General features: G+C 43.9%; 1 protein-coding gene across 1 annotated transcript in view; it reads left to right on the top strand.

Annotated features, from left to right (window-relative positions):
- tshz3b (teashirt zinc finger homeobox 3b) overlaps nucleotides 1–21,127 on the top strand; it is a gene marked incomplete at both ends in the record, with an annotated part of 35,606 nt that extends 14,479 nt beyond the window's left edge. The window contains one exon of the mRNA XM_079162995.1: nucleotides 17,520–21,127. Coding sequence (XP_079019121.1) covers nucleotides 17,520–21,127 — 3,608 coding nt within the window. The remainder of the gene's footprint in view (nucleotides 1–17,519) is intronic.
- Nucleotides 21,128–26,206: the final 5,079 nt, after the last annotated feature.

Here is a 26,206-nt window from a genome sequence, read left to right on the forward strand (position 1 = left end):
ACATCTGTGATCTCCCGAGCCGGGGCCCCCACAAAGTGTTTTGACGTCCCTCATTTTCTCACCACCGTTCTTTATCTGGAGTTTATACTGAGCTATCACACCGGCGGAACCGAACGCTCCGTACACACAACAAGCCGGGCCTCGAGACATAACAGCAGCGTGGGAAAGGAATACACAGACAAAAAGACAGAGACTGTCTTGTATGTCTCCCTGGGTTCATTTTAGGGCATCTGGTCTGGCTGCATTAGCAGATCATTTAGCTTTTTACCGTTTTGTTTTTATGAATTAGGAGACATTAGCTTGAAACAGGAGAGACTGTCCTCGAGCACGTACTTTGAGTACACTTCCCAGAGATCAGTTTTACTTCCCTTTATTACTGCTTAAAATACCTGTAAAGTCAACATATGAATGAAGTATCTATGAAAACATTATGGATTTTAGACTTCAATCCTCCATCTGTAAAAAAATCGATCTTGGAAAAAACTAACCCAGAAGGAAATCAAAGGTGTGATTCACTCAAAAACGCCGATGTTTGTTACAATTATTATTAAATTATTAAAATGTCATTGAGCTTATTACTTACAGTGTATTGTATTAGGGGTCATCAGAATTAAAAGTGTTCTGCTGGTTAATGTTACCTGCTGTGTTAGCGTGAAATGAAATAATGCCACAAAATGTTGTGTTAAAAGTCTCTCTGTGGTCCAAGACGGGACCACTTAGAAGACCGGTGACGGGGAGGTGTGTGAGTCAGAAAACAGAATGAAGGAAATCACACGAGCAGATCAGTTCTTGAGCTTCTCTTAAAGAAGGTCAAAGGGAATCAGGAAGAGCAGAAGGCCATTTTCTTTTCTTTTCCGAGGACGGCTCTTATTACTCGTTGCCTTTGTTGGTTCGGTTGGTTAGGTTTTTGGCATGAAATGTGAGATTGGGTAGTGTTAGGATAAGAACATCGGGGCAAGCCAATCAGAGGCAGAGGGTGTGTGTGTGTGTGTGTGTGTGGGGGGGGGGGGGGGGGGGGGGGGGGGTGGGTCATGCCTTCGCCATTCAAGAAAAAAGAAATATTGCGACCAGTAGGCTATTGTTTTCATCTTAACTGTGCCTTATTTACCGCTAAATACCATCATTATCTATCTATTATCTACATCCATACGTTATTTTAAATGATCCCCGTGCCTTGCTATATTTAACGTGTTCCATATCTTTCTTTATCCCCCAAAAAAACAAGCGTTTCAAAAGGGACTGCCGTGCAGATAGAGGAGTTGCAGACTGACAGGAAGACTTCGACAAATGGACGGATACTTACCCAGATAGTTTGGAAGGATAAAGAGGGAGAGAGTGTAAGGGAGACATGTAACTATAGAAATACACAGACCAGGGGAAGAGAGACGGAGACGGAGAGCAGCAGAGATGGAAGCAGCAGACACAGCATCAGTCAGCATTTACCGGTTTTTTTTCTTCCTTTCTACCTTTCCTGCTACTCTTCCAGGAATGATTTAGCCTCGAGCCTTGCCCCAGGTTATATCCAGTCTCACTGAACCTTCTCTCTCTCTCTCTCTCTCTCTCTCTCTCTCTCTCTCTCACACACACAAACACACACATCCCATCTCGTAAAAACATCGCAGAATCCGACGGCGCAAATGAAAGCCTCTGTTTTGATTGAACTGAATGAAAGAACACCAGCTTTTTAAAAGGCACGTCGGCACGCAGAATGACGAGCGATCCACAGTTGGAGAGGGAAACAGAGAGCGGAAAAGAGTAAGAAGAGGTAGCGTTTGTTTGGGTGCCTTTCATTAGCACTTATAACCCAGTCAATACACTTGATTGGTTAACATGTTGCTATTGATTCATCGACCATTATAAGCTTGGGCGTTAAACGCCTCCCCATACACAGCCTCAGCTGCTACTGTACGAGTGGAATCTACTCCGGAACACTTGACGTTCACATCTGAAGGTCCTGGAAATAGAAGACATTCACAACCACGTTTGACTTTCACTCTTGACTTCGCTCCTAATCGATGAAACATCGAGCTCTAGAGCGGTCTGACCCTGTCTGAAGCAAGACCAAGTTCTTGTAACCCAAATAAGAGTTGAGCATTCCTGAACATCGTATCAGTCATGATTTAAACAATAACGTTTGTTAAATTACTCTCTGGTGTCATAAGGGCTCCCGTCACCACATGCAACCGTCACATATCTCAGCAGAGAAAATTCCAGCAATCGAGGCCGATGGATCCATCCAGTCCGACTTCCGTCACGGGAAGCTGAAGCTGCGTCGCTCTGGAATGAAAGCCCAAAAAAGTGAGATCCATCAAAAAAAATAGCCAAAAGTGATTAGTGGACTCAAATTTAAACTCCCTGTGAAATGTTATGGAGCATCGCGAGGCTTTGACTTACAAGCTGGTAACTTCACAGGGGATGTAAATATTTGTATATTCAAATTAACGAGCATTGACTATGAGATAGTTTTGTTTGGTAGTGCACAAAGCATAAAATTAAAAAACACTCGTAGCACTCTGAAAGATAGAAGCGATGCATTTCTTTTTCTTTCTTCCTTTTACTTTTTATTTCTCCACCAAATTAAATGCAGCGTTTGAATGAAACGTCTCATTCATCAACATCCCGCAACATCAGATGCTAAAAAAATCCAGCACAAAAATGAATTATGCAACTCCGTCACATCCCCTCAGCTCGAGCTCATTCAAAAGGAGACAAAAATTGTCTCCTTTTTGGTGCCTGCGCATTTTTAAAAAGCTGTCCGGTCAAATTTGTCAACATCTCGCCCAGATAAATGCGACCCATTGTTTTTGTCCTCAGTGCCCAGGGTGATGGGTACAAATGTAGCTTTGTGTGGTGCAGGATTCTTTCTTTTTTTCTTCTCTCTCACACAGATAATGTGATCAAGCCTGGATGAAGCTCCTATACTCTTTATACTTGAGGTATTTTTAGTTAAACACCACGAGATAAGGGGGGGGGCTTTTGTCAAAAGAGCAATCTGGCCGCAGGATTTTGGCGTCTGTTTTTTAAATAGAGATGAATATGAACCGACTTTTCACAAACACCAGCTTATTGGGAACGCGTCAAAGTCACGTGACTGTGTGTGTGTGTGTGTGTGTGTGTGTGTGTGTGTGTGTGTGTGTGTGTGTGTGTGTGTGTGTGTGTGTGTGTGAGAGAGAGAGAGAGTTTGTCTCTTCCTGTCAAAGAGGAAACAACGTTGCATGTAGTCCTTATGAGACTGATGAGACTCAACGATCATGGATTTCACAGGCCTGATACAAATCCGGACCAGCGCACGCACACATGCAAAACATGTGTGAACTGTGTCTCCGTGTGTGTGTGTGAGTGTGAGTTACGTTGTAAATCACACTCATCAATTGTGGCCTGTGTCGAGGCACGCCAGACATCGCGAACGGCCTGTTTTACATTGAGGGGATTTGTGTGTGTGCGTAAGTGTTAGTGCGTTTGTGTGTGTTTGTGTGTGTGTGTGTGTGTGCAGCCGTCCCATGATGTCCTGCACACAGCTATCACAAATCACAGCTCCAACGCCACAGTCACTGTATGTATGGTGTTGGTGTGTGTGTGTGTGTGAGCCGTACAAGGCTGGAACACGGGAGAATCTTCACGACGTGCATCGTGGTTCGATGTTTGCTGACTCTTTCACACACAATCTAGAAACGATGTCACATTAATTTATTTTTTTAAGATGTTTTACATTAGACATGGGCGAAATCAACACGGAAAGTGCGCAATAAACACATTTTAGACAAACCATTTAAAAACTGTGTTTATCAGTATGAACTTAAATTAGTTAATTTGTTTCCTAAGTAAAAATGATTTCCCTCACTGATCACTGAGTTGAGTAATTAAAGCCATGTAGCACGTGTTTTGAGCAGCTAGCTTGTCAGAATAATGAGACAGTTAGATTGCAAATTGCTGCTGTTGCCCCTTGCAGGATGCTAAACGCAGTGCATCACATAAGCAACCGGAAATCTCACGTTATTCTTTATGCATCAACATAATAATTATTATTCAGAGTTGTTCTCAGACGGATAGCGCTGTTTGTTGTGTGTGCGGCGCTGTCCTGGGTGCAAAAACGCAGCGGCGGAGATGGATATATATTTTATATATTGTCAAAGGCTACAGTCTATTTATTTGTTTTTACAGGACTACATATGAGCAAATTGTTATGTGCTATCGCTGTCATTTATTCAATGTGATTATTGCACATTTTGTTGCCATTTCTTTATTTTTTCTGATATCAAGGAAAATCCTTGAAGTCCGATATCTTTGAGGAAAGTTGGACAGCTTGCGTCCAGCTTTGTCTCCCCTCCCACGGCCGTGTTAATGCACGGGATCCCCGGGGCTCAATCCCGACGGCGTAAAAGGAACCAGACTCAGGTTTTTCATACAAGAAAAATTATATTCTCACCCCTTCTCAATTTGTGTTCAGCTCCTCTCCTCTCCTCTGTATTTGTGTGTTTTTTGTTGCATGTGCATTTCTACGTCTCCCCTTTAAGGCTCGGTTTCCATAACAACACTCTGAGGTTGTGTAGTTGTAGTCGGCCTTGCTGGCCTTCTTGTTCTACCTGTAGTCTGGGTGACATGTCTTGCGGGCTCGTTCATATACCAAAAGATAACACACACACACACACATCACTGACGCCATTTTGGCACCGTTCGCATGACATACAAGACCTTTCTTCTGTTTCCTGCTCGTCTTCGTGGCTAATTACATGATAAAAAAAAACGGCAGCCTCCTTCCTGACATAATTCATCGCTGCCTGTGTATTTACCCGCCCCTGCTGGAAACACACACACACACACACACTGTGGCAGACACACAAATCCCCCCCCCCTGCACCCCCGTGGCCGAGAGGAGAGGCGTTGATGGACCTGCGAGGGCCCGAGATCCATCATGTGACCATGCGGTGCGCTAACAACACGCTTACTACAAATCAGAGCCGGGAGACAGGCAGCCTTGTTTTGAGCTCACAGGTTGCATTCTGTTTGCACATCGCTGTAAAGGTGATAAGGAAAGAAAAGTTATTGTGTTAAAAGATAATGAACAGAGAAGAATTAGCATGCAGAAGGTATGAACATCAGATAAAAACTTACATTTTATTTTATTGAACGATATCAAAAAGACAGAAGACATTTTTTATGCAAGGAAGGCCTCAGGGGGTTGAAACTCGGCCGAAATGCCGTCGTAGAGCAGCATTTAGTTCAGATGACGTTTCAGTGTCTTCGTATGTGTGTGTGTTCTCACGAGCGAGGCGACTCGTCGTCGTAGAAACAGTGGACCGGTGGCGACTTAATTATTGCTTACTTTGTCTCCTTCCAGTATGCGGCTCTCTCTCTGTAATTCATGTTCTGTTTTATTGGCACGACATGCAGCAGTGTTTACTGCCAAAGCAGAAGACGGGAACAGACACTGTAACACGAATAAATAGCGCTGACGTTACATGTGGTGCATTTGGAAAAAAAAAATAGGATTCAATTCAACAACTGCTGTTGGTGAAGTGATGGAGCCGTGCGGTGTTAGGAGACTGTTTTCTCAGTCACCATATTTACACATATTGATCAGGTTTATTTAAACAAATCTGCGATTGTAATTCTTTGATTTTTTCTGGTGATGTGTGTAGAAAGAGAAGAAGCTGCGGCTCTTCTTGGGACCGAGTAGAACAGAGAAGCAGTTGACTGTGTTCTCTGTCTGGGTCACATTCAGGTGTTTTACTTGTACTTCTACACGTAACCTGGTTTAAAAGGTGCATTGTGTGATACCGGGCCACATGCTCCAAACAAATAAGAGTCAGCATCTCGCCTCTACTACTGGGACCACGCAGTCTAAATCACAGTCAACACATTCAGAGCACACTTCAATCAAACGGCCGACACGCTGACATTCGGTCACATAACTCTGCTATCTTCCAATCTTCATATTTTGTTTTTGGCGAGGAAGTTGTGGCGGATCATCAGGGAGTAAATGTTCTTTTTTTGAAGAAAAAAGAACATTTACAAATGGTGATTAAGGATGTTAAAGTTTTTATAGCGGTATCAAATTGGGTACAGAGAATCATTGAATTTCACTGCTATTGATATCGCCTCCTACATTAGTGGTATCACGACATCACTAATCTCATTTTAGTAGATAACTCTGCAACAACACTATTCACACTGAAACCCCCGTTCTGTTGATTCTGTCGGTTCATTTTTTTAATGTTTCTGACCAAATCTTTCAGGTTTTTACCTTTGACTCTTATCCTAACCTCATCTTAACCCCAAGAAGACGAGGCAAACGTCCTTTCCTTCATCCTCCTCATATCCTCCTGAGAACATTTGTTTCTAATAAGTGTAGAATTGCAGCAGTAATTTGGACATTCACCCCGAAAACCCGACTTCACAAGGGGCCACATTTTCAAACACATCAGCGTAAATGACAGCGACACCTGCATTGCTGTAAAAAAACCTAAAAAACAGTGAAAACTGGCCATGTAGTGTGTGTGTGTGTGTGTGTGTGTGTGTGTGTGTGTGTGTGTGTGTGTGTGTGTGTGTGGGTGTGTGTGGGTGTGTGTGGGTGTGGGTGTGTTTGCGTAGCCACATTAAAACATGTGAGCCTCATTAAATGAGCATGGCGCTGTAAACATGCTAATATTTCTTAACGGCAGTCTTCTACATTGATATGCATGTGAACTCGGGACCGTTAACCCCCTCCACGCCACCCCACCACCGCTCATCAACAAAGACCCACCCACACACACACACACACACACACACACACACACACACACACTAACCACCCTCCACCATTACGGGGCCCCCCTGGCTCTCTGTTTTTCCATTAATATCAAGTGATTGAGCGTAACATTAGCAGATAAAGCGGAGGCTAAGATGACATATACGCCGTGGATGGAGGAATTAAAGCCTAATATAATCACTCGGCCTTGCATGGGGGGGGGGGGGGGGGGGGGGGGAACCATCGCTCGTCACTAAGCCTGACATTTTGATTTCCGACGTTTCTGGCACAGCGAGAGCGGCAGGAACAGATGGAGACCGATTTCTCTTTTAAGTAAAGAGATACTTATGCAATTGTTCAAAGGCTTTCCCGCGCACACTTTAACCCCCGTACACACAAAAAAAACGCACACTTCAAAACACACACACACACACACACACACACACAAAAAGTATTGATCTGCTACCTCTCAGGAGGGAGGTGAGTGTTTGTGGGCAATGTGTCTTTGAGCTCTCGGTCCGGCTGGTTATTTTCAGAGCATAGTGGAGAGCCCATCAGTTTTTATTAGCTTAATAAATCACCTTTGTTGTCAATCAAGCAGCAGAGAATAATTGGATATGGTTGAAGCCTTGCGTGATGGATTATAAATCATTCAAGATTAAATTAAAAGATAATGCACAAACTTAATGGTTTGTGTTTTGCAGTCTAAATTGCCTCGGAGCAGTGCTGTTTTCCAGCTTTATTGCCTGCCGTTTTTCTTTCCTCTAAAAACCCCATCGCATTTTACACCTTTTATTGCTCGGACGGAGCTTCGACGCTGCTTCTGTGTTTGGTTTGTTTTACAAATCTTTTTGTTTTGTTTTAGGGGGGGGGGGGATTCTCGTCATTTCTTTACAGAGGAGATGCATCCAATTCTTCAGATGCAGGACGTTGTCAGCGAGAGCATCTGTGTGTGAACGTGAGTGTGGCGATGACTTGGCACGTGTGCGCCCTCTTGTTTTAGAGAGATTTCTTTTAAAAGGACTAATATCCGCCTTTGAGGGACGCTTGTTTTCAATCTGTTCCCAGCAGATGCACCTCGGGCCTGCACCAGCCGTAATCCCGCAAAACATTTTTACTGCACAAGAAAAAAAAGAAAAAGAAAAGATAAGAAAGACGACAGACACACACACACACACACACACACAGAGAAGCGGGCAGGAAGAGCCAGAAACAGAGCTATATCATGTATATTACGCTCGGGCCCGCTGGATTTAAGTGTGTCCGTTTGCGTTGGAGCAGAGCGGGCGTTATCATAATCGCCTCCTGCCTACCTGACGGGACCTTAAAGTGATCCTGTCGTTTTATTTACACCCAGGCCGCTGTGTGATTTACTACCAAACACACACACACACAAATGTTCCCCTTTGCTAACTTCCCTAGCGAGGCCCAGTCGAGTGGGTCGGATGACATCTTTTGATCAGAGCTGTCCAAAGAGATCAGGGCAGACTGGCAGGTAATAGACACCCAGCAGCTAACCAGGCTGCAATGCAACGAGTTTGTGTTGTGAAAGTGTGTTTCTGACAGTGTGTGTGTGTGTGTGTGTGTGTGTGATGGGGGACATTTCTACTCTCTATTTTACCAAAGTTTGCAAAAGCACCGACTTAACGGCACAGTTGTGTGTTTCTTCTATTTAGCGTTTTACTTCCTGTATTGCGCATTGTGTACATTTTCTTGCTGCGTGTGTGTGTGTGTGTGTCCCGCAGTGAGTGCCCACTTGTGTGTGCACCCTTTGCCTTCTTGGCAAGTCTGAATTTTGGTGAAGATGAATATCGAGGGAATTTGAGGAAAAGTAAACAAAGAGAAAAACAGCAGGCCTATGTGTGTGAGGCGGACTGGAGATGATGGAGGAAGAGAGAGAGAGAGAGAGAGAGAGAGAGAGAGAGCGAGAGAGAGAGAGATGAAATGGCAGGAAGGAGAGAGGGAGAGCACAGGACGAGTGGGAGGTAGGAGAATGGGAGGGAGCTCGGAGGGGAGAAACAAATGGGAGATGGTGGAAATGATGGGTCTTGCTCAGCCCTGCTTGGCTAACTCTACACATTCCGCTGGTTTCTCACACACACACACACACACACACACACATCCCCTGGTGATGGGTGCTCATGACCCGAGGTCGCCCTGTGAGCTTTCAGAGTGTGGCTGCTCCAAGTGCAAGCTATCAGAATAACAAAGGGACAGGCGGAGGATCGTTTACTGACCGACAGTCGCCCACTGATAATATTTGTGTTGTGCGGACAAGATATTGTTGCTTACATTGTATTTCTATATACGGTTTTATTCATTTCCATTTACTTTGGAGATGTCCACCCATTTTCATCCAACTGACTTCTACTACTACTACACACTGCCGACATTTTCTAATGAATGAACATACACATCAGATACACATGATGACGGAGCGAGCGAGCAGCAGGAGAGCTGCTGCATCCAAAGAGTTCTCAAAATCATCTTTTTCTTTTTCCAAATGGCCCCCGACAGTTTGCATGCACCGTACTTATTGTATTTGTATTATGAATTAGAAATTAGAGTTAACAGTTGTTTGCATGTTTACATGGAGCTCTTTTTTCCCCAATCCACGCACTGAAGTCGTGGCTCGCATACTGTATGCCACAAGTTCGATCTAAAGGGTAGATGATGCAGTCTTTTTTTCTTTTGGTAACAATTATGATACAAAAAGGGATAATTAATGTTAACTTTCTACTATAACTCATATCAGTCTGTGAAGTAGCAGTGGGGCAGTCAGTATATTACCTACAGTAGGTGGCTGTCAGATTGAAGAAGCAAAGAATATCACTATACACTCACAGTGTGTTTAGAATATTGTCCAACCAGGAAGGGAACTGAGAGTGAAACTTAAATATAGTGTTTTTGTCAACAGGGTATGGTGGCTTTAAAGAGGGCGTGGATTAGTTTCACTTTCAGTTCAGGGCCCCTTCAGAGAGGGCCTTCTGATGGAAAAGTGAAAATGTTCTAACTATAGCATACACTAAAACACTAAAACACATGTAAATGTTTTCATGGGAACCTTTCCTGGTGGGAATACACATGTTGTTGTTGCGACCCTCCTGGTCTGTTTCATCGACTCTAGGTAATACACTGACGATGCATAAGACCCCCAAACAACACCACTTCAAAACACCCAAATGATACCTTTAAGCTGAATGGTGGACCCCCCCCCCCCCCCCCCCCCCCCACACACACACACACACACACACACACCTTGAACACCTTGAACATTGATTCCCTGTGTGGCTTGCTGGTTTGTTGGAGCGTCAGAGTGGTATTTCAAAATGTGTTTTGGTCTATAATGTACACATTAAATTCTGCTCCTGTTCATTTCCCTCAGTTTAAAAGGGAATTAAGATTTTATTTGTATTGGGTTTACATACTTAAACGGCTTAATTGCAGGCTATCGACCCGGTTGTTATTTCACCTTTCACAGCGTGTTTTGACATTTGCGCGACAGCAGAGGAGCATCATCCAAATTTGACCGACCTTGTCACCGTCCGGTCTCACCGGCCGTCCTCACAAGCACCGCTAGCATCCTAGTGTACGCCTTTTTATATTATGTCACGAAATCTTTTGTTTCCCGTCCACCGTCTGATTGGTTTCTCAGCCGCGTTTCTCAAGAATCTGTAACGCGAGGTGCTAATCTGTGCTTTCCGTACCGTCTCACTCATTCCTTTTCAGCTCCTCCTTAATGAACCAGCGCAGTCAGAGAGAGGTCACGTAGAGGCTCGGTGCTGCTGACGACAAGCGTCTGTTGGTGTGAGGGTGGAAAATAAACACCTCGCTCATGTGTGTTCAGTATGCAGAGAGTCGGACAGGAGTTGGAAATACTGACTAATACAGGAATAAATGGCACATACGTTCTTTACCATTTGTATTCACAAATGACTGAATATGGCTGCTTGTAGACACAAACACACGTTTATTCCCACAGTTCAGACTGTGTGTAGTTGTTAAGTTCACATTGTACAGCGTCAGACTCATTTGAAACGGTACTGCATGTGATTTGTACAAAAAAAAAAAAAAATTGATCTGTTTTGGCTAAATAAATACTGCACACGTGTAATATAGCACACACACACACACACACACACACACACACACATCAGCGAGTTTGTCAGTAGCTCTGGAGCCCAGGCATACACTGTTGTATTGGCACTGTAACAGCAGCATGTAAATACAGTGTCAGCAGCTCCCCAGCTGAGTGGCATGGGGAGATGATTAGCCAGGCCAACGCTGCTCACGCACACACACACACACACACACACATTTACGGACATACGCAAGCGTACTACAACAGCATCCACATTTCTGAATAATCGCAGTATTCCAGTGTGCTGCGACGCAGTCGTAGTCGCAGACAGACACACAGACTAACTGTTGCCACTCCAAATCTAATCTCCCCTCTCTCACCCGCCCTCCCCCTCTGTGTCTCTCGCTAGCACCACTGCTGTATATGCTAATATTATCTCTGCTTTTTTTTTTTCTCAAAGGCATTTTGCATATTTAGGACTATCGTGCTGTTCATTACCGCTTATCAGCACGGAGCTAGTCCCACATAGAAATAATTCAAATACGGTACATTCCTGTAAAAAAATAAAAATAAACACATTTTAGAGCAAACTAAAAATCGGAGTATCTAACGGCCATCATTGAAATATGATACAAAATACTATATCATATTGTGCTTTTTATATTTGCTTTTATTTTCACATAAACTACATATACAGCTAAAACTACAACATCACCTTCTGTGAATGTATGTACAGTATACAACCAAAAACATCAGTTTAGAGAAAATATTTCTATTGGTTCCCCAAATGATTTTAAACTAAATGTACCACAATCAAATCAGTCTTTGTGAGTCTTTCTTTTTTAAAGGTATTGTTGGCAACTAGCAGGTTTTATTAAAATTAATTGTATTGATATAAATAATTCTTTTTAATATTTGCTTCTAACCAAACCTGCTCTTACCTGCATTCCCAACATTATGAACAAACTATTGTACAGAACACTGTTAAAGGTTCTTGCAGCAAAACTGATCATAGACAATAAAGTACAATACAGTATTACAAGGTTTATGTAATTACTATATTATGAAATGAAGTATAATACTATACCACATGAGTCAAATGTATATCATAGAGAATACTAAGTGTAGGTGACAATACAAACCATGACATGACAGAAAGAAATGTACCGTCAGCGATCTGTCACTTTAACATATTTGCATGTACTGTTGACAGAATTGCAAATCAATAAGCAAGAATGTTTTACGACAATTTTGGTTGTTTATATGATTTTTGCATCAATGTGCCAAAGTGCTTTTTCTGATACTTCATTTTCTGGACTAAAAGAGACATCCCACTCTGGTATTCTATCTATTAAAAAAAAATATATATATATATATACACATCATGTCAAAATATATGTTGTTATTGTAACATAAAGTCACATATTCCGTGATACAGCATAATGGAGAAATAGTTAGTTGACCGTTTGTTTTCAAATTGACTTTTGAAGTTTATGCTTTATGTCTTACATTTAATTATTATTCTAAGTCAAAGTAATAGCAGCATAGTAGCAGTTGTGTTACTAATATTCTGAAAGATTAGTAAAACATTGTCACTATAAACACTGAAGTGACAAAAACAAAGTGGATTCCCTCTGTGATTTAACATTACAGTACGTTAAAATAGTATTACAAATTATATTTATATATTTAGGAGATTCAAAAAAGAAATAAAGTAGATTAATGTTGCTTTTTGATTATATTATAACATTCTCATTTCTTGCACGACTTTCGTGGTGATTTAGTGCACGACTCATCACACACACACCGTGTTTTTTCTAGCAACATGGCGAGCCGGCGGAGAAGCGATTAGCGTGCCACATTCCGATGATAACGTAAATATGTTACAAGTCTGTAAAGCCGCTTGGAGGAACAGCTTCATTCGTCTGAGGGTCGATCGAACGCCTCTCGAGATATCGATGGCACGCCTCGCCAATCCCGAGGCACTCAACGCAGACAGCCGTGCCCCTTTAACCACCCTCGCTGCTCGCCACACACACACACACACACACATATGCAGAAGCCATCCCCCCAATTTGTCTCTGCATGTCAAATCACAATAATTAAGTATTATCGATCTCAGGTTCAATTAACTTCATTAATGTGGGTTGCTCTGGTGATTGGGGCGGGATGGAAAAGGGGGAGGGAGGGAGGGAGGGAGGGAGGGAGGGGGTGGAGATTATAGGATCTCATCAAGTGGGAAATGGCGGGGGATGCACAGATACACTCACACATGGTTCATGTGAGAGGATTCAGCTTTGTCTCTACAAGAAATGTTTCCCTACTGCGACTGATGTGGACGGTCCGTCTCTTTGTCTCACACACACACACACACATGTGCACGCGCACTGAAACTTGCACGGTCCAAGCCGAAGTGTAAACAGGGAGCCCAGACGTGCCTGTGTGTCTGATAGGGCTGTTAAGTGGTTATATAAGCATGATTAACCGTTTCCTAACATCATAACATCTGCAGAGTGCACACGCATTTCCTCACTTTGAGCAGCAGACAGGAATACAGACACATAGTTCTGTGAATCACAAGCATTCCCGTTCGGTTTAATTCGGCCGTGTGTTCATAGAGGTGTTTGCTGCTATAGCAGGGGATTTGTAATCTTTGCTCAGATGTAAAGAAGTTTGCTAGCTTTTTTTTTTTTAATCGACCATCTCTCCCGTCCCCTTCCTGCTGAAACTGAGTCCAAACTATCTCTCCCACCCTGCTGACAATTCATCTGGAACTCTCTCTCTCTCGCTCTCTCTCTCTCTCTCTACTAATTAAAAGAGCACCTGCACACCTGGTGTGTTTGGCCCAGGCTTCTTCTACTCCAGCTTCTTCCTGCTGGTGTGTGTGTGTGGATATGTTTCTTCCATATTTATCTCCGTATCCACGGGTCGTAGTGTTGTGAACCCTTGCAGCCTGGACACAAGCCAGCAGCCTTGGGGATCATCTCTACATGTTCTCGACCGTGTGCGAGTGTGGTGTGTGGCCCCGGTCTTGACATCCGTCCAACTCCCCCCCCCCCCCCCCCCCCCCGCCCCCCAGTGAAGCCATGTTGTGCCAAGTAATGGCTAAAGAGAGAGTGGGACAATGAGCAGCCACTCTCTTGAATCCTACAACAATTGGGCAGTTATCGACACACTCCTTTATTATCGTTTGCATACTTTATTTTGAGCATTTCTTATAAAGCCCTGTCGATGCGCCTCAATTTTCTTGCCAAAACCAAAATTTGACAAGATTACATTTGAACACATCACGATAACGTTATGATCAAATACCAGTTTTTACTAAATAGAGATTAAACGCGTCAAAGTGTAACTCAATCAAACCTCCGTAAGGCAGCTGTTGGCTCCGTTACTTAGCCAAGCCAGACTGTGCTACACATCGGATGCTAACAGCTAACGTTAACTAGCTCTGTTCCTGCTGATTTCAACAGATTTGTTGTTCACAATGTATCAGGGACATTTTTTTTTAATCATCGTCCCAGGGACAACGGGACAACGTTACTCTTGATCCCTGATCCTCAGTACCTACGCTATCTGTGGTACTGTAGGAAAACGAGTACGAGAATTTTGGCTTCGACTTGGTACCGAAGTACTGATTCGCATGACATACACAAAAATAGTAATAAAAAAAATGGAGAAACAGACACAAATAGGATTACAAATTGGTGTGGGATTGAATTGTAGTATATTTACTACCAGCTGCAACAGGCTGACTACACAGGACTTTATCAGCGAGGTCAAATAAATAGCTTGAAGTGATGGATAAACGGTACTAATGTACATAACGAAACAGAAACATAGCCAGCAAGGCTACAAAGGAAGCCAAGTTCAAAATGAACTAAAAAGCCATGTTTTCAGAATAAATATAACAAAAATGTCGATATTTGTTTTAAATGGATATTGAGTCAGTTTAAACTGCAATTGAACTATTTACTTTACGATGTCACAGAACGACGCGAGCGGCTGTAGTTGAACCTAAGCTGTCATTGCAGCCTATTCAATGTAAGCAGTTGTATCAATTCGTTGCAACACTGCGCCTATTAAATGTCAAAATGTTTCCATAATTTCAACATCCTCTTCCTCAAACAATTCCCGAAAAGCAGTCTTGCGCTTCACGCTCCATGTAGGTGGATGCAGCCTACACGCCGAGGTTTTATTCTGCACACGCTGGTCTCGCTGCGAAACGCAATTCTCTCCCCGATCCTCCTGCCTGTGTCTCTATACATATCACACATTTGCAGGTACACCGATGGACACACGCAAGCACACACACCGTGTTCTCGTCACACACTAAGGCAGCTAATTCAAAGCGGAGCGTGCACGTTTTGTGTTTTAAAGGAGATTTCACATTGATGTTTGGCCTTGATGAGAGCGCCGGGCTGCTGTGTTCGGCTGTTTCCTCAGCCGGAGCATTGTTCTCTTAAACAGCTGTCGTTTTGGCTGATTCAGAACAGATGGCATGTACATGTGGGTCGGCTCGGCTGCACGTATGTGCGGGCGGGTGGATGCATCTCCGAGACAGAATGGGGGAGAGAGATGGGGAAGCTCTGAGACGGTGTGTGTGTGTGTGTGTGTGTGTGTGTGTGTGTGTGTGTGTGTGTGTGTGTGTGTGTGTGTGTGTGTGTGTGTGTGTGTGTGTGTGTGTGTGTGTGTGTGCGTGCGTGCACGTGTTTTATATCGGTACATGTTAAAACATGCAGCTTAAGCGCATCGAGGTTTGTTAGATAGATGTACTTCAATACAATAAAAGACAAACAATAGTAACTGGTGCAGAGTAGATAAGGGTTATGTGACCCTGCACATAACAGCATCTAATATAAGATAACATGTTTGAAGTGTTAAAAATGAATCCTTTTCATGTTACACTGAGCACTGGAGCAGACTGCATGTTCAACAGAGAAGTTCCTGAGAATGCCCGAAGGCAAAGAGTTGTTAAGACTACAGTGTGTGTGTGTGTGTGTGTGTGTGTGTGTGTGTGTGTGTGTGTGTGTGTGTGTGTGTGTGTGAGATGTGTGATGGGCTCTGGGAAATCTGTGTCTCTGTGCATCTGTTTGTCCCACGGTGGTGTGTCGTATCATCGCCGATGGCAACCGGTAGCCTGACAATGACAGAGACTCCTCTCTGTGTTGCTGCAGATGCAGTACTAGCACATACACATGCTCAGTTAGAGATGGGAGTCGGCAACAGCTTCAGTGTGCTGTATGAGGTAGCTGGCAGGTGGTGTGGGCATTACTTGTGGAAGCCCGTATATTCCTTTGTTTCCAAGCCGTGACAAAACTGTCGGCACAATATGGAGTTTCTTTACCTTGCGCATAGTTTTCCTTTCAGTTCTTTATAAGGAATTTAACTGTGCGTCCTCATATTAAATACTTTGCATCTCTTTGAAAGTTGTAGATTGTGATTGAATATGCCCTTGCTTCCGTGCCACACCCGTCCCACTTACCGGCTCGCTCCGTGTTTACATACCGGCTTAAATGAGCGATGGCCTGTTTGCAGAAAGGAATGCCGGGCACAAGGGCACCGGCGTTCACACACACACGCTCGTCTTCTTTGCCAGTGTAGTTGCTAAAACAAGAGGTTTGTGTATGCATGCGCTGCACTTCCATTGGTATTCAGAAATCCAGCCTTAATCACAAAGTGTGAGCACGCAGCGTTTCTCATCTGATGTTGTTTTATCCGTTTGATAGACTTATTAACAAAATAAAACATTCATAGATGTACAAAGAGGCGAGACTGTGATTTGTCTTGATACATATTTTCTCTATATGATTCCCATTGTATTATTCTTAAACTAGAGGGATTTGAATATAAATTGAAAGCCTCAAGCCCACTCCCGAAGCTAAACTGTAAATAATAACTCTAAACTTTTTCTAATCTTTGGTAATTGAAGCAAATGGGTTTTTGCGGGGAGAGATTTGTTGCAGGCAAACGTACATACATTCATTTTTATTTACGAGGAGGCGAGGGCTGAGCAGTGTAATGAGTGAAAATGCATGCTTAATTTAAATGGCGAGTGTGTCTGTTAGGGAATGCATTAGAGTCTGCAGAAGAAGCGTAAGACATATTAATTGACAGACAGGAACCGCTGTCTCCGAGGTTGATACAAGTAATTTATTACTTCAGAAACGAATGCCACCGCCAGAATGTGCTTCATTAATTTCAAATTTAGTTTTAATTTCAAGCTGCTGCCCCTTGAGAAGAATAAGGTGGCAAGTTCTGTTTGAAGCGACGTTTTTCCTCTCTGCCTCCCTCCATCTTTCTCTTTTTTCCATCCTCCCTCTCTCTCTCTCTCTCTCTCTCTCTCTCTCTCTCTCTCTCTCTCTCTCCGACTGTCTCTGGTTTTCTGCAGTACAGAACAAAGACCTGGGGGTGGAGAGAGAATGGGAGGGGGTGGCAACTTGATTCCAATTTGAAAACAATGTCAATGTAAAAGGGTGAAGATAGAACAGAATTAATGCAATTGTGATAGGAAATACTGTGTCTGTGGATGCCATTGGATGATTGCTCTGTTTCCTCTGGAAAAAGTGTGAATGTCAGTATCTTGTGTTTCAATCAGTTCCCTGCTTGGTGTAGAAACAGGAATACTGGAATCTCCATCATTAGATATTCTGTCAGTGTGGTTCTAACAAATCTCTCTCTTTGTTTTTGTTTTTTTCTCTGCTTGAGCAGCATATGTCCCTGAAGATGAGAAGGAAGCAGCCCTGTTGGATGAGGACCTGGATGGAGACGACTCAGCTCAGGAAGGGGAGGAGCCTGCCTCCAAGTTCCTATGTCAGGACAAGGACAGGCCAGGATCCACTGGCTTCCATGACTCCCCAAACGCTGCTGACTTTTCTGGTCAAGAGTTAGACAGTGAGTCTCACCTAAGTGAATCCAGTGACAGAATGTCCGATTTTGAGATCTCTCTTAAAAACGAGGATGATATCCTCCTTTCAAAAGACCCCTCAAACGCCCTTCCCTTTTCTTCCTCCTCTGTCATGATGGCTGTTGCCAATGTTGCTGCCCCAGTAGGTGGAGACGAGGCCATATTAGCCACAACAGGGTCTGTGGCTGACAGCCTGGAGAAGATGAAGGCCATTTACACCTCCTTCCTGACCAACTCCTATTGGTCCACACTGAATCTAAACCTGAGCCAGCCCCCTGCAGAAAAACCCCCTCGCAGTCACAGCAGCAGCAGTAGTAGCAGCAGCAGCAGCAGCTGTGGAAGTGGAGGCTATGACTGGCATCAGACAGCTATGGCTAAAACCCTCCAGCAGGCCTCACAGAACCACCACAACAGACTGGGCCTGGTTCAACATCCCACAGTGGCTGTATCCGCAGCATCTATAGAACCCAACCTCTTTAGTACCGTCCAGCTGTACCGGCAGAGCTCCAAGCTGTATGGCTCTATATTCACTGGTGCCAGCAAGTTCCACTGTAAGGACTGCAGTGCGGCGTATGACACCCTAGTGGGGCTCACCGTGCACATGAACGAGACAGGCCACTACCGCGACGATAACCACGAGACAGATGGTGAGGGTACTAAGCGGTGGTCAAAACCAAGAAAGCGGTCCTTGCTAGAGATGGAGGGGAAGGAGGATGCACAGAAAGTTCTCAAGTGCATGTACTGTGGGCACTCCTTTGAATCCCTGCAGGACCTAAGTGTCCACATGATCAAGACGAAACACTACCAGAAAGTGCCTCTGAAAGAGCCTGTTACTCCAGTGGCCGCTAAGATTATCTCCTCGGCTCGAAGGAGAGTCCCCATGGACCTGGACGTCCCTAGCTCGCCAGACTCTAATGGAGGCACACCTAAGCCCACCTCCCTCAACGACTCCAATAACGTACTCCAGAAGGTCACCAATCCTTACATCACACCTAACAACCGCTATGGACACCAGAACGGTGCCAGCTATGCCTGGCAGTTTGAATCCAGGAAGTCACAGATCCTCAAATGCATGGAGTGTGGTAGCTCTCATGACACACTACAAGAGCTCACTGCTCACATGATGGTGACCGGACACTTTATTAAAGTCACTAACTCTGCTATTAAGAAAGGCAAACCCATTATAGAATTGTCCACCCCGACCCCCAAACCCAATTTAACAGCTGAAGAAAAGTTCCAGTCTGTTCCCTTGGCTGCCACAACATTCTCCCCTCCACCTGCCCCAGTTCCTCCTCCAACCAGCATTTCCCCCACTGCCATGGTTGTGGAGATAAAAAAGGAGGAGAAGGAGGAGGAATGCACGAAAGAGCCCATCGTCAACAATGGTAATCTCAACAAGGAGAAGAAGGCAGGAGGTGAGGAGGAGGCAGAGGAGAAGTTTGATGTTTCTTCAAAATACTCTTATCTAACTGAGGAGGATCTGGATGAAAGTCCAAAAGGTGGTCTTGACATCCTCAAGTCCTTGGAGAACACAGTGACCTCAGCCATCAACAAAGCCCAGAATGGAGCTCCAAGCTGGGGTGGATATCCCAGTATCCATGCTGCTTACCAGCTCCCAAACCTAATGAAGCTCTCGCTTGGCAACACTGGGAAGAGCTCTGCCCTCAAGTACATGTTCCCTGGAGGGGAGATTTTCTCTCCCACTGGTAAGATCCAGCCTCTGATCTCCCCTCCCAGCCGCCAGAACTCCCCGCTAGCCAAAAATAACTTCCATGCAATGGAGGAACTGGTCAAGAAAGTGACAGAGAAAGTGGCCAAGGTAGAGGAGAAAATGAGAGAGCCCAGTGGTGTTGTGAGGGGATCTCCTCTGAGACGTACCACGCCGTCACCCTGCAACAGCGAGGCAGGGGACTCAGCCCGAGGAGAGTCGCCCAAAGAAAATAGAGCAGGAAGCTGTAAAACTCCAGAGAATACAAGTGGGGCGGAAAAAGCAGTAGGTGATGGGAATGGAGCTGATCACAGAGATTCAAATGGAGATATTTCTATGAAAGAGTCCGGAGAGAATGGAGTGGAGTCCACTGCTGTGACATCCCCACTGCCTGCCTCTCTGTGTGGCAGTACAGCTATCATCACAGACCATCCTCCTCCAGAACAGCCATTCGTCAACCCCCTCAGTGCACTGCAGTCGGTAATGAACGTCCACCTGGGGAAGGCCGCCAAGCCTGCCCTGCCCTCCCTTGACCCCATGAGCATGCTGTTCAAGATGAGCAACAGCCTGGCAGAGAAAGCGGCGGTGGCTGCTTCCACCCCACCAGCACAGACCAAAAAGCCCGGTAATGACCGCTTAGACCGCTACTTCTACCAGCAACATCTAAACAACGACCAACCCATAGATCTTACCAAAGGAAAAAATGCTGACAAAAACAACAGTGGTGGTTCTTTGGGTTCAACGGCTCTCTCTTCCACCACCACCACCCCGTCTTCAATTTCTCCCTCCTCCGCTGTCACTATGACCAAAGCCTCAGCTGCGGTAGCTTCCTTTATGTCAAGCTCCCCTTTGAGAGAAAACGCACTGTCAGACATATCCGACATGTTGAGGAACCTGACAGAAAGTCAGGCTGTCTCCAAGTCCTCCACACCTACCAGCCTGTCCGAGCGCTCCGACTTCGAAGGCATCACACAGGATGAGATAGAAGATTTTTCTCCAGCCCAGAAACGTAAAGGCCGGCAGTCCAACTGGAACCCTCAACACCTCCTGATCCTACAAGCTCAGTTTGCTGCCAGCCTGAGACAAACAAGCGATGGCAAATACATGATGTCTGACCTGAGCCCACAGGAGAGAATGCACATCTCCCGTTTCACTGGCCTCTCTATGACTACAATATCCCACTGGTTGGCTAATGTCAAGTACCAGCTGAGGAGAACCGGTGGCACCAAGTTCCTGAAGAACTTGGATTCAGGTCACCCAGTGTTCTTCTGCAGCGACTGCGCCTCTCAGATCCGCTCACCATCCACCTACGTCAGCCACTTGGAATCCCACTTGGGCTTCCGTCTGCGAGACCTGGCCAAGCTTTCTGGGGAGCAGCTGCTCAGTCAGATTTCGCAACAGCATCATCAACACCGCCACACCAAAGGACTATCTGAAAAACTGCTCTCTAATCTTCACCCATCAAGCCACCCTTTATCCTCTTCCTTACCCATCTCCCTGCCCTCGTCCTTAACCACTTCTCTGCCCTCAACTGAATCCCCGTCACCCTCCCCCGACGACGACGGCGGTGGGTCTGTGTACCAATGCAAGCTCTGCAACCGGACTTTTGCGAGCAAGCATGCGGTCAAGCTTCACCTGAGCAAGACTCATGGGAAGTCCCCCGAGGACCATCTCATGTATGTGTGTGAGCCGGAGAAACAGTAGCACTGACTGGGGACAATGCAGTGTTCTTTTGTAATGGCTCACTCTTTCTTGCTCTGTCTCTCTTAAGCCTTTCACAGACAATTCTTTTGAAGAGAAGAAAGGATTATTAACGTGATGGAACTGCACAAAGATGCCATACAACTACTGTTTTAAGTTTTGGCACATGGTTTAAAATTTTGTGTTGTAGCAGTTTTTTTGTTTTTTTTGCTGTTGTTGCTGAGTGAGGTAGTCTCACTCTGGCCCAAGACACTCAATTTTAGTGATCTGCTTTGACAGGAATAGAGTGACTTTTTTCAAACTGTGCAGATGGGGGCTGTTGTCATTGAGAAAATACAGTATATGAAGGTTTAAAAAAAAAAAGAGATTCTAAAATGAAGTGGCGTGTATTTTGAAACTTGTGTAAATGGAATTAAGTTCCTTTATATTTTGACATCACTGGGATGTGATAAGCTGCATGCATAAATGAAACAGTTTAGTTAAACATTTTATAACTAAATCTGGGTGCACTTTCCATGATTTCTTTTTGTTTGGGATTTTTTTTATTCCACTCTTCCGCTCCTTTGCGCTCTTTTTTTGTTTTTTTTTGTGCTGGAGTCAGCATTTAAAATTTAACCCTCTGAGTACGTCAAAGCACTTCTACACCTACGATCCAAACACTATTGACTCATGATTTGAGATTGTGAATTATTGAAGCTAATGTGAGAATTTGATGGACAATGTGTGCATTGTGTCTGCAATGCCTGTTTCCCAGACAAACAGTATGGTAAGTCTAATCCTAGACATGAAAGCATTTTATTCAAAAGAGATTCTCTATTCACTGCAAGGTTTTCATCGTGGGCTTAATATTTGTTTGAGATATGTTTGCCGGACTTGACACAAGCATTGTAGCTATGTGGTAAAAAAAAAGAAAAGAAAAAAAAAGAAATCTGAAGTCTTTTACTTTGGTCGATCAGGGACCTATATTAATTCAGGTCTGTGTAAAATATGTACATAAAAGCATATTAACTAATTCCTGTCTAAATTATGCATAATTTCTATATTTTTTAATTTAAAAGGATTATGACTATCTGCTGGTGCACAGTATATGAAGACATAAATAAAATTGTTTTGCACAATAGTTTTATAAATGTGTTATTTAATCAAACGATACAAGAAAAGATAGGTAGCAAAAGGATGACAACAGGTGAATCTTTTTATTCCCAACTCGTGCTCAAAGGGTTAAAGACTCTTTTTACCAGACACTACTCTACATGTGCCGCTGTATGAACACTAAAAAAAGATATTAAAGGTTGTACAAAAAAAGATGTTACTTTATAAAGATATTTCACATGTAAACTGTTATTTATAAGCACTCTTGGTTGTTTCATATTGTTGAATGCCTTTTCGATTGGTCCTATTTTTTTGTTCTGTCTAATTACTCTGCCACGATTCCACACTGCAGCTTTATCTTTTTGGGATATGAAAGGTAACCATGGTTACAATAACCTCTTGAGTGACAAGTTCTGCTACATTTTTGGCAGTTAATTTGCTGAAGTAACTGACAGCTGCCAGGGTAGAGAAATAATAAAAAAAATATCCTTATGTGTAAAATATCGGCATGTAAACAGCACAGATACTGTAATGCATTCTGTGCCGTTAGTCTTTTTTCATTTCGTTATTTTCGTTTTCTGTTGTTGTTGTTCTTGACAATGAACCCCCATTATATGACTTCATATAACCTTGTTTTCTACTGCAGCATTAAAAAAAGGAAACTGTTTTTTGCAATTATGTGTGTATGCATCGTGTGTGTCATGGCTATCAATTATGTGTGTGCCGTGCAGTCCCTAATGAGCACATTAGACTGGGACTGTGTCAACGTCTGTCTGTGACGAGCTGCATACTAGTTTACAGTGAGTGGCAGCAGCGGGGCCGTGTGGGAGACAACACACACACACACACACACACACACACACACATATCCAGACATGCAAACAGACACCATCATTTTTGGGCTTTTACCAGTAGCCTCCTCTGTTGTCCTGGTGACATAGACTAAGGCGTAGACACTGCATAAATAAGACTGAGCCTGCAACAAAAGATTTGAGAAACAGTAAATACATCAAATGACAACAATTTTATCAATTTAAGGGGGCAGTGGAGAGAATCACACAACCAAAAAAGCAACTGAGCTCCATACTCACCGTCTTTCTCTTTCCACACAGGATATGGAAGTATAAAGACAGACAAAAACAAGGTTTAAATAATAATTACCTCCAATGTCCATTTTGTGACTATTTCCCCGCGAGGCAAGACACCTGGCAGACGTGTTTGTTTAGGCTTCATGGGATACGACAACAATGCTGACAAGATGAGCAGGTCCTTTCAAGTGTTTATTTATTCATTATTTTCCCTGTCCGGAGCCGTGATTAAGCAAGAATTGCGTCAGTATCAATTTGATGTGTGCTGCACACAGATAAAGCAGATAGAACTAAAGAGTTAAAAGTTTGCATGAGGAAGCATTTCGACGAGATCGACGTGAGAATCAGTATCCGTTCAGTGCAGATAAGGGAATGAGAACACAGAGGTGGGTATTAAAAACAAGCACGTCACATCATCAACATATGCGCAAATCTGCACACACAAGCGCACAAGTGCATTACATAAACATACAGAGCACACGCGATAAATCAAAGCGAGACGGCGCTGTGTGTTCCTGAGCTACATCGCTTTCCCTGCTCCGTTCTGCCACTTAGTAAACCCTGCTGGAAAAAGACATGCGCAGACCCACCTGCACACAACACAAACACTCTGAATTGTACAGAGCGGCCCACCAATTCCTCTTCTTTTCTTCACATGCACAAAGGTGCACAGAAGGCCAATACACATACACACACACACACCTCAACAGCTAGGTAGAAGGACTTCATCCGCAGTGACAAGGTGCCACTGTGTGTGAAAATGTCAGCCTTCAACGGCGCAGCCTGAAGTCTGGCACCGTATTTAAGGTTCTCATTAGCCTCAAAGAAAACATGCGTGAAATTGAAGTGTAAGAAAGCCCTTTCCTCTCTCCCTGCCTTCACAACCGGCGAGCGGAGGCAAGGGGCTTATTAAGGTTCAAAACTAGCATGCAGAAGACAATGGGTACCACCACTGGGATGTGCGCACACACACACACAGACATATACGGGAAACATATTCCCATCCATGCACTTACTATGTATCTCAATGCAATCGTAATATGCATTAAACCCTATTAGTTACAGCCAATGAAGTAAAATAGACTGACCTCCGTTATGTGCACTACAAAAGGGCCAACATTGGTTTAAGTTATAATCTTTTAGATTTGAGTTCCCGTTGATTTGACAACAATACCGGTAACGGAAACTGGACTTTAATAACACAGGTCCCAGAGTTACATGTGAAACGACACGTATATCGTTCACTGGGGGCATTCAACACACCTGGGTACAAAATCAGTGGTCTAGGAGGTTCCATCGCGTTGCATTGTGTAAATAAAGAAAGCCTAAGAAGACAGCCTTCAATGCTGTTCAACTCCGGCTGTGCCAGACAGGGGAACAACAGGGCCAGTGATATAATATGACACGGAGGGAAACAGGTCAAAATGACTGATGCAATTGATTGAATCTTAATTATACTAACTTTAACTTGACTGTGGATGGGACCACATCATTCACAGTTACAGGCGTGTGTCTCATGCTAAAACAAATGGTGAATCAATCAATCAATAAACAACTGTTGTGATTTCAACACGAGGATACAGCTGCACTAGCTAAAAGTGACAAACATTGGCTGCTTCAAGCTTTTCAAATGCAATGATTTACCACTTCAATCATTTTGTTTTCCATTGTAAATACTTCTAATTTGAGTCTTTAGCTGTTGGTCTCAAAAATCCAGCAAAGATGGGAACTTGTGCTTTTAGAACTCTCTTTTGAGCCATGCTAGCTGGCTCCACATTGAATTTTCCACATTGAAGTTTTCCAGCAACTTTTGATGGATTTCCCTGACATTTTCACAGAGGACGAATCCCATTGACTTCGTTGATGAGGTGACTTTTCCTACAGCGTCTTCATCAGGTCACCAAACACCAAATACCTGCAAAACTAGTGACATTTCCACCAACCAACAAGCTTAACTAAAATGGTCGAACACGGTAAACATGAAAACATCATCATGTAAGCATTGTCATTGGGAACAATTTCATCCTGCTGATGTGAGCATTCAGCTCAAAGCACTGCTAAAAATCTACAAATCTAGAGTTCCCATTAGAAAATGTCATGTGATTAGAGGCATGATATCAGCCTCTCAGAACCACCAGCACAACTGTCACTATTTTGAGACATGAAATGAAAACAAAAATAATCAATAGCTTGCGCATGAGACCCTCAGAAGTGTCCGAAACCTGCGTAGCAATTAAACACTGCTGCTCCATTCTGTGGCCTATATGTAAGATTGGAAGTATACGCTGTCAGCTGTAGAAGGACTGCACTGCCTGAAGCTAGCCATGCCAGTGAACATTACCATCTTAATAGTGGTTTTTTGGAGATGGTGTTATGTGCCAGCGTACCACACCCTCATTGTAGCCCCACACAATGCAACCGTCAGAATCCCCCAGGAACATAGAGAGAGCCTCCACAACAGTAAGCTGCTCGCATGCATTTGCGGAAGGGAAGGTGTGCTGCAGATCCAGATAGCTTTATCTAAAGCAGGGGGCTGGAGGGAGGGTGGGAATACAAGCTCGGTGGATCCACCGCTCACAATGGAATCACTCGGCATAACACAAATAAAGCCGAGGTACAAGCAAACACACTCCCTACACAAAGACGCACGGGGAGAGCGCCCTGTCCATCTCGCTTTCTCTTGATTTCTTTTTCTGTTCCCATTTCCTCTCTCCCCTGTTCTTTATTTCACGTGCACACACCGTCTTGCAGACACATTGCTACCCATAGGCCGCTGCCTCACGCACCATATTATTTGTTTGCCCACAAAACAAAATATATAGTTCTTACTGGTAATACTTTATGCCGACAAATGGCCCTTTTTCAGTGGAGGCCTGAATAGATACGATTGGCTGATGGATAC

Source organism: Pholis gunnellus (genome assembly GCF_910591455.1).
Source record: "Pholis gunnellus genome assembly, chromosome: 1".
NCBI lineage: Eukaryota > Metazoa > Chordata > Actinopteri > Perciformes > Pholidae > Pholis > Pholis gunnellus.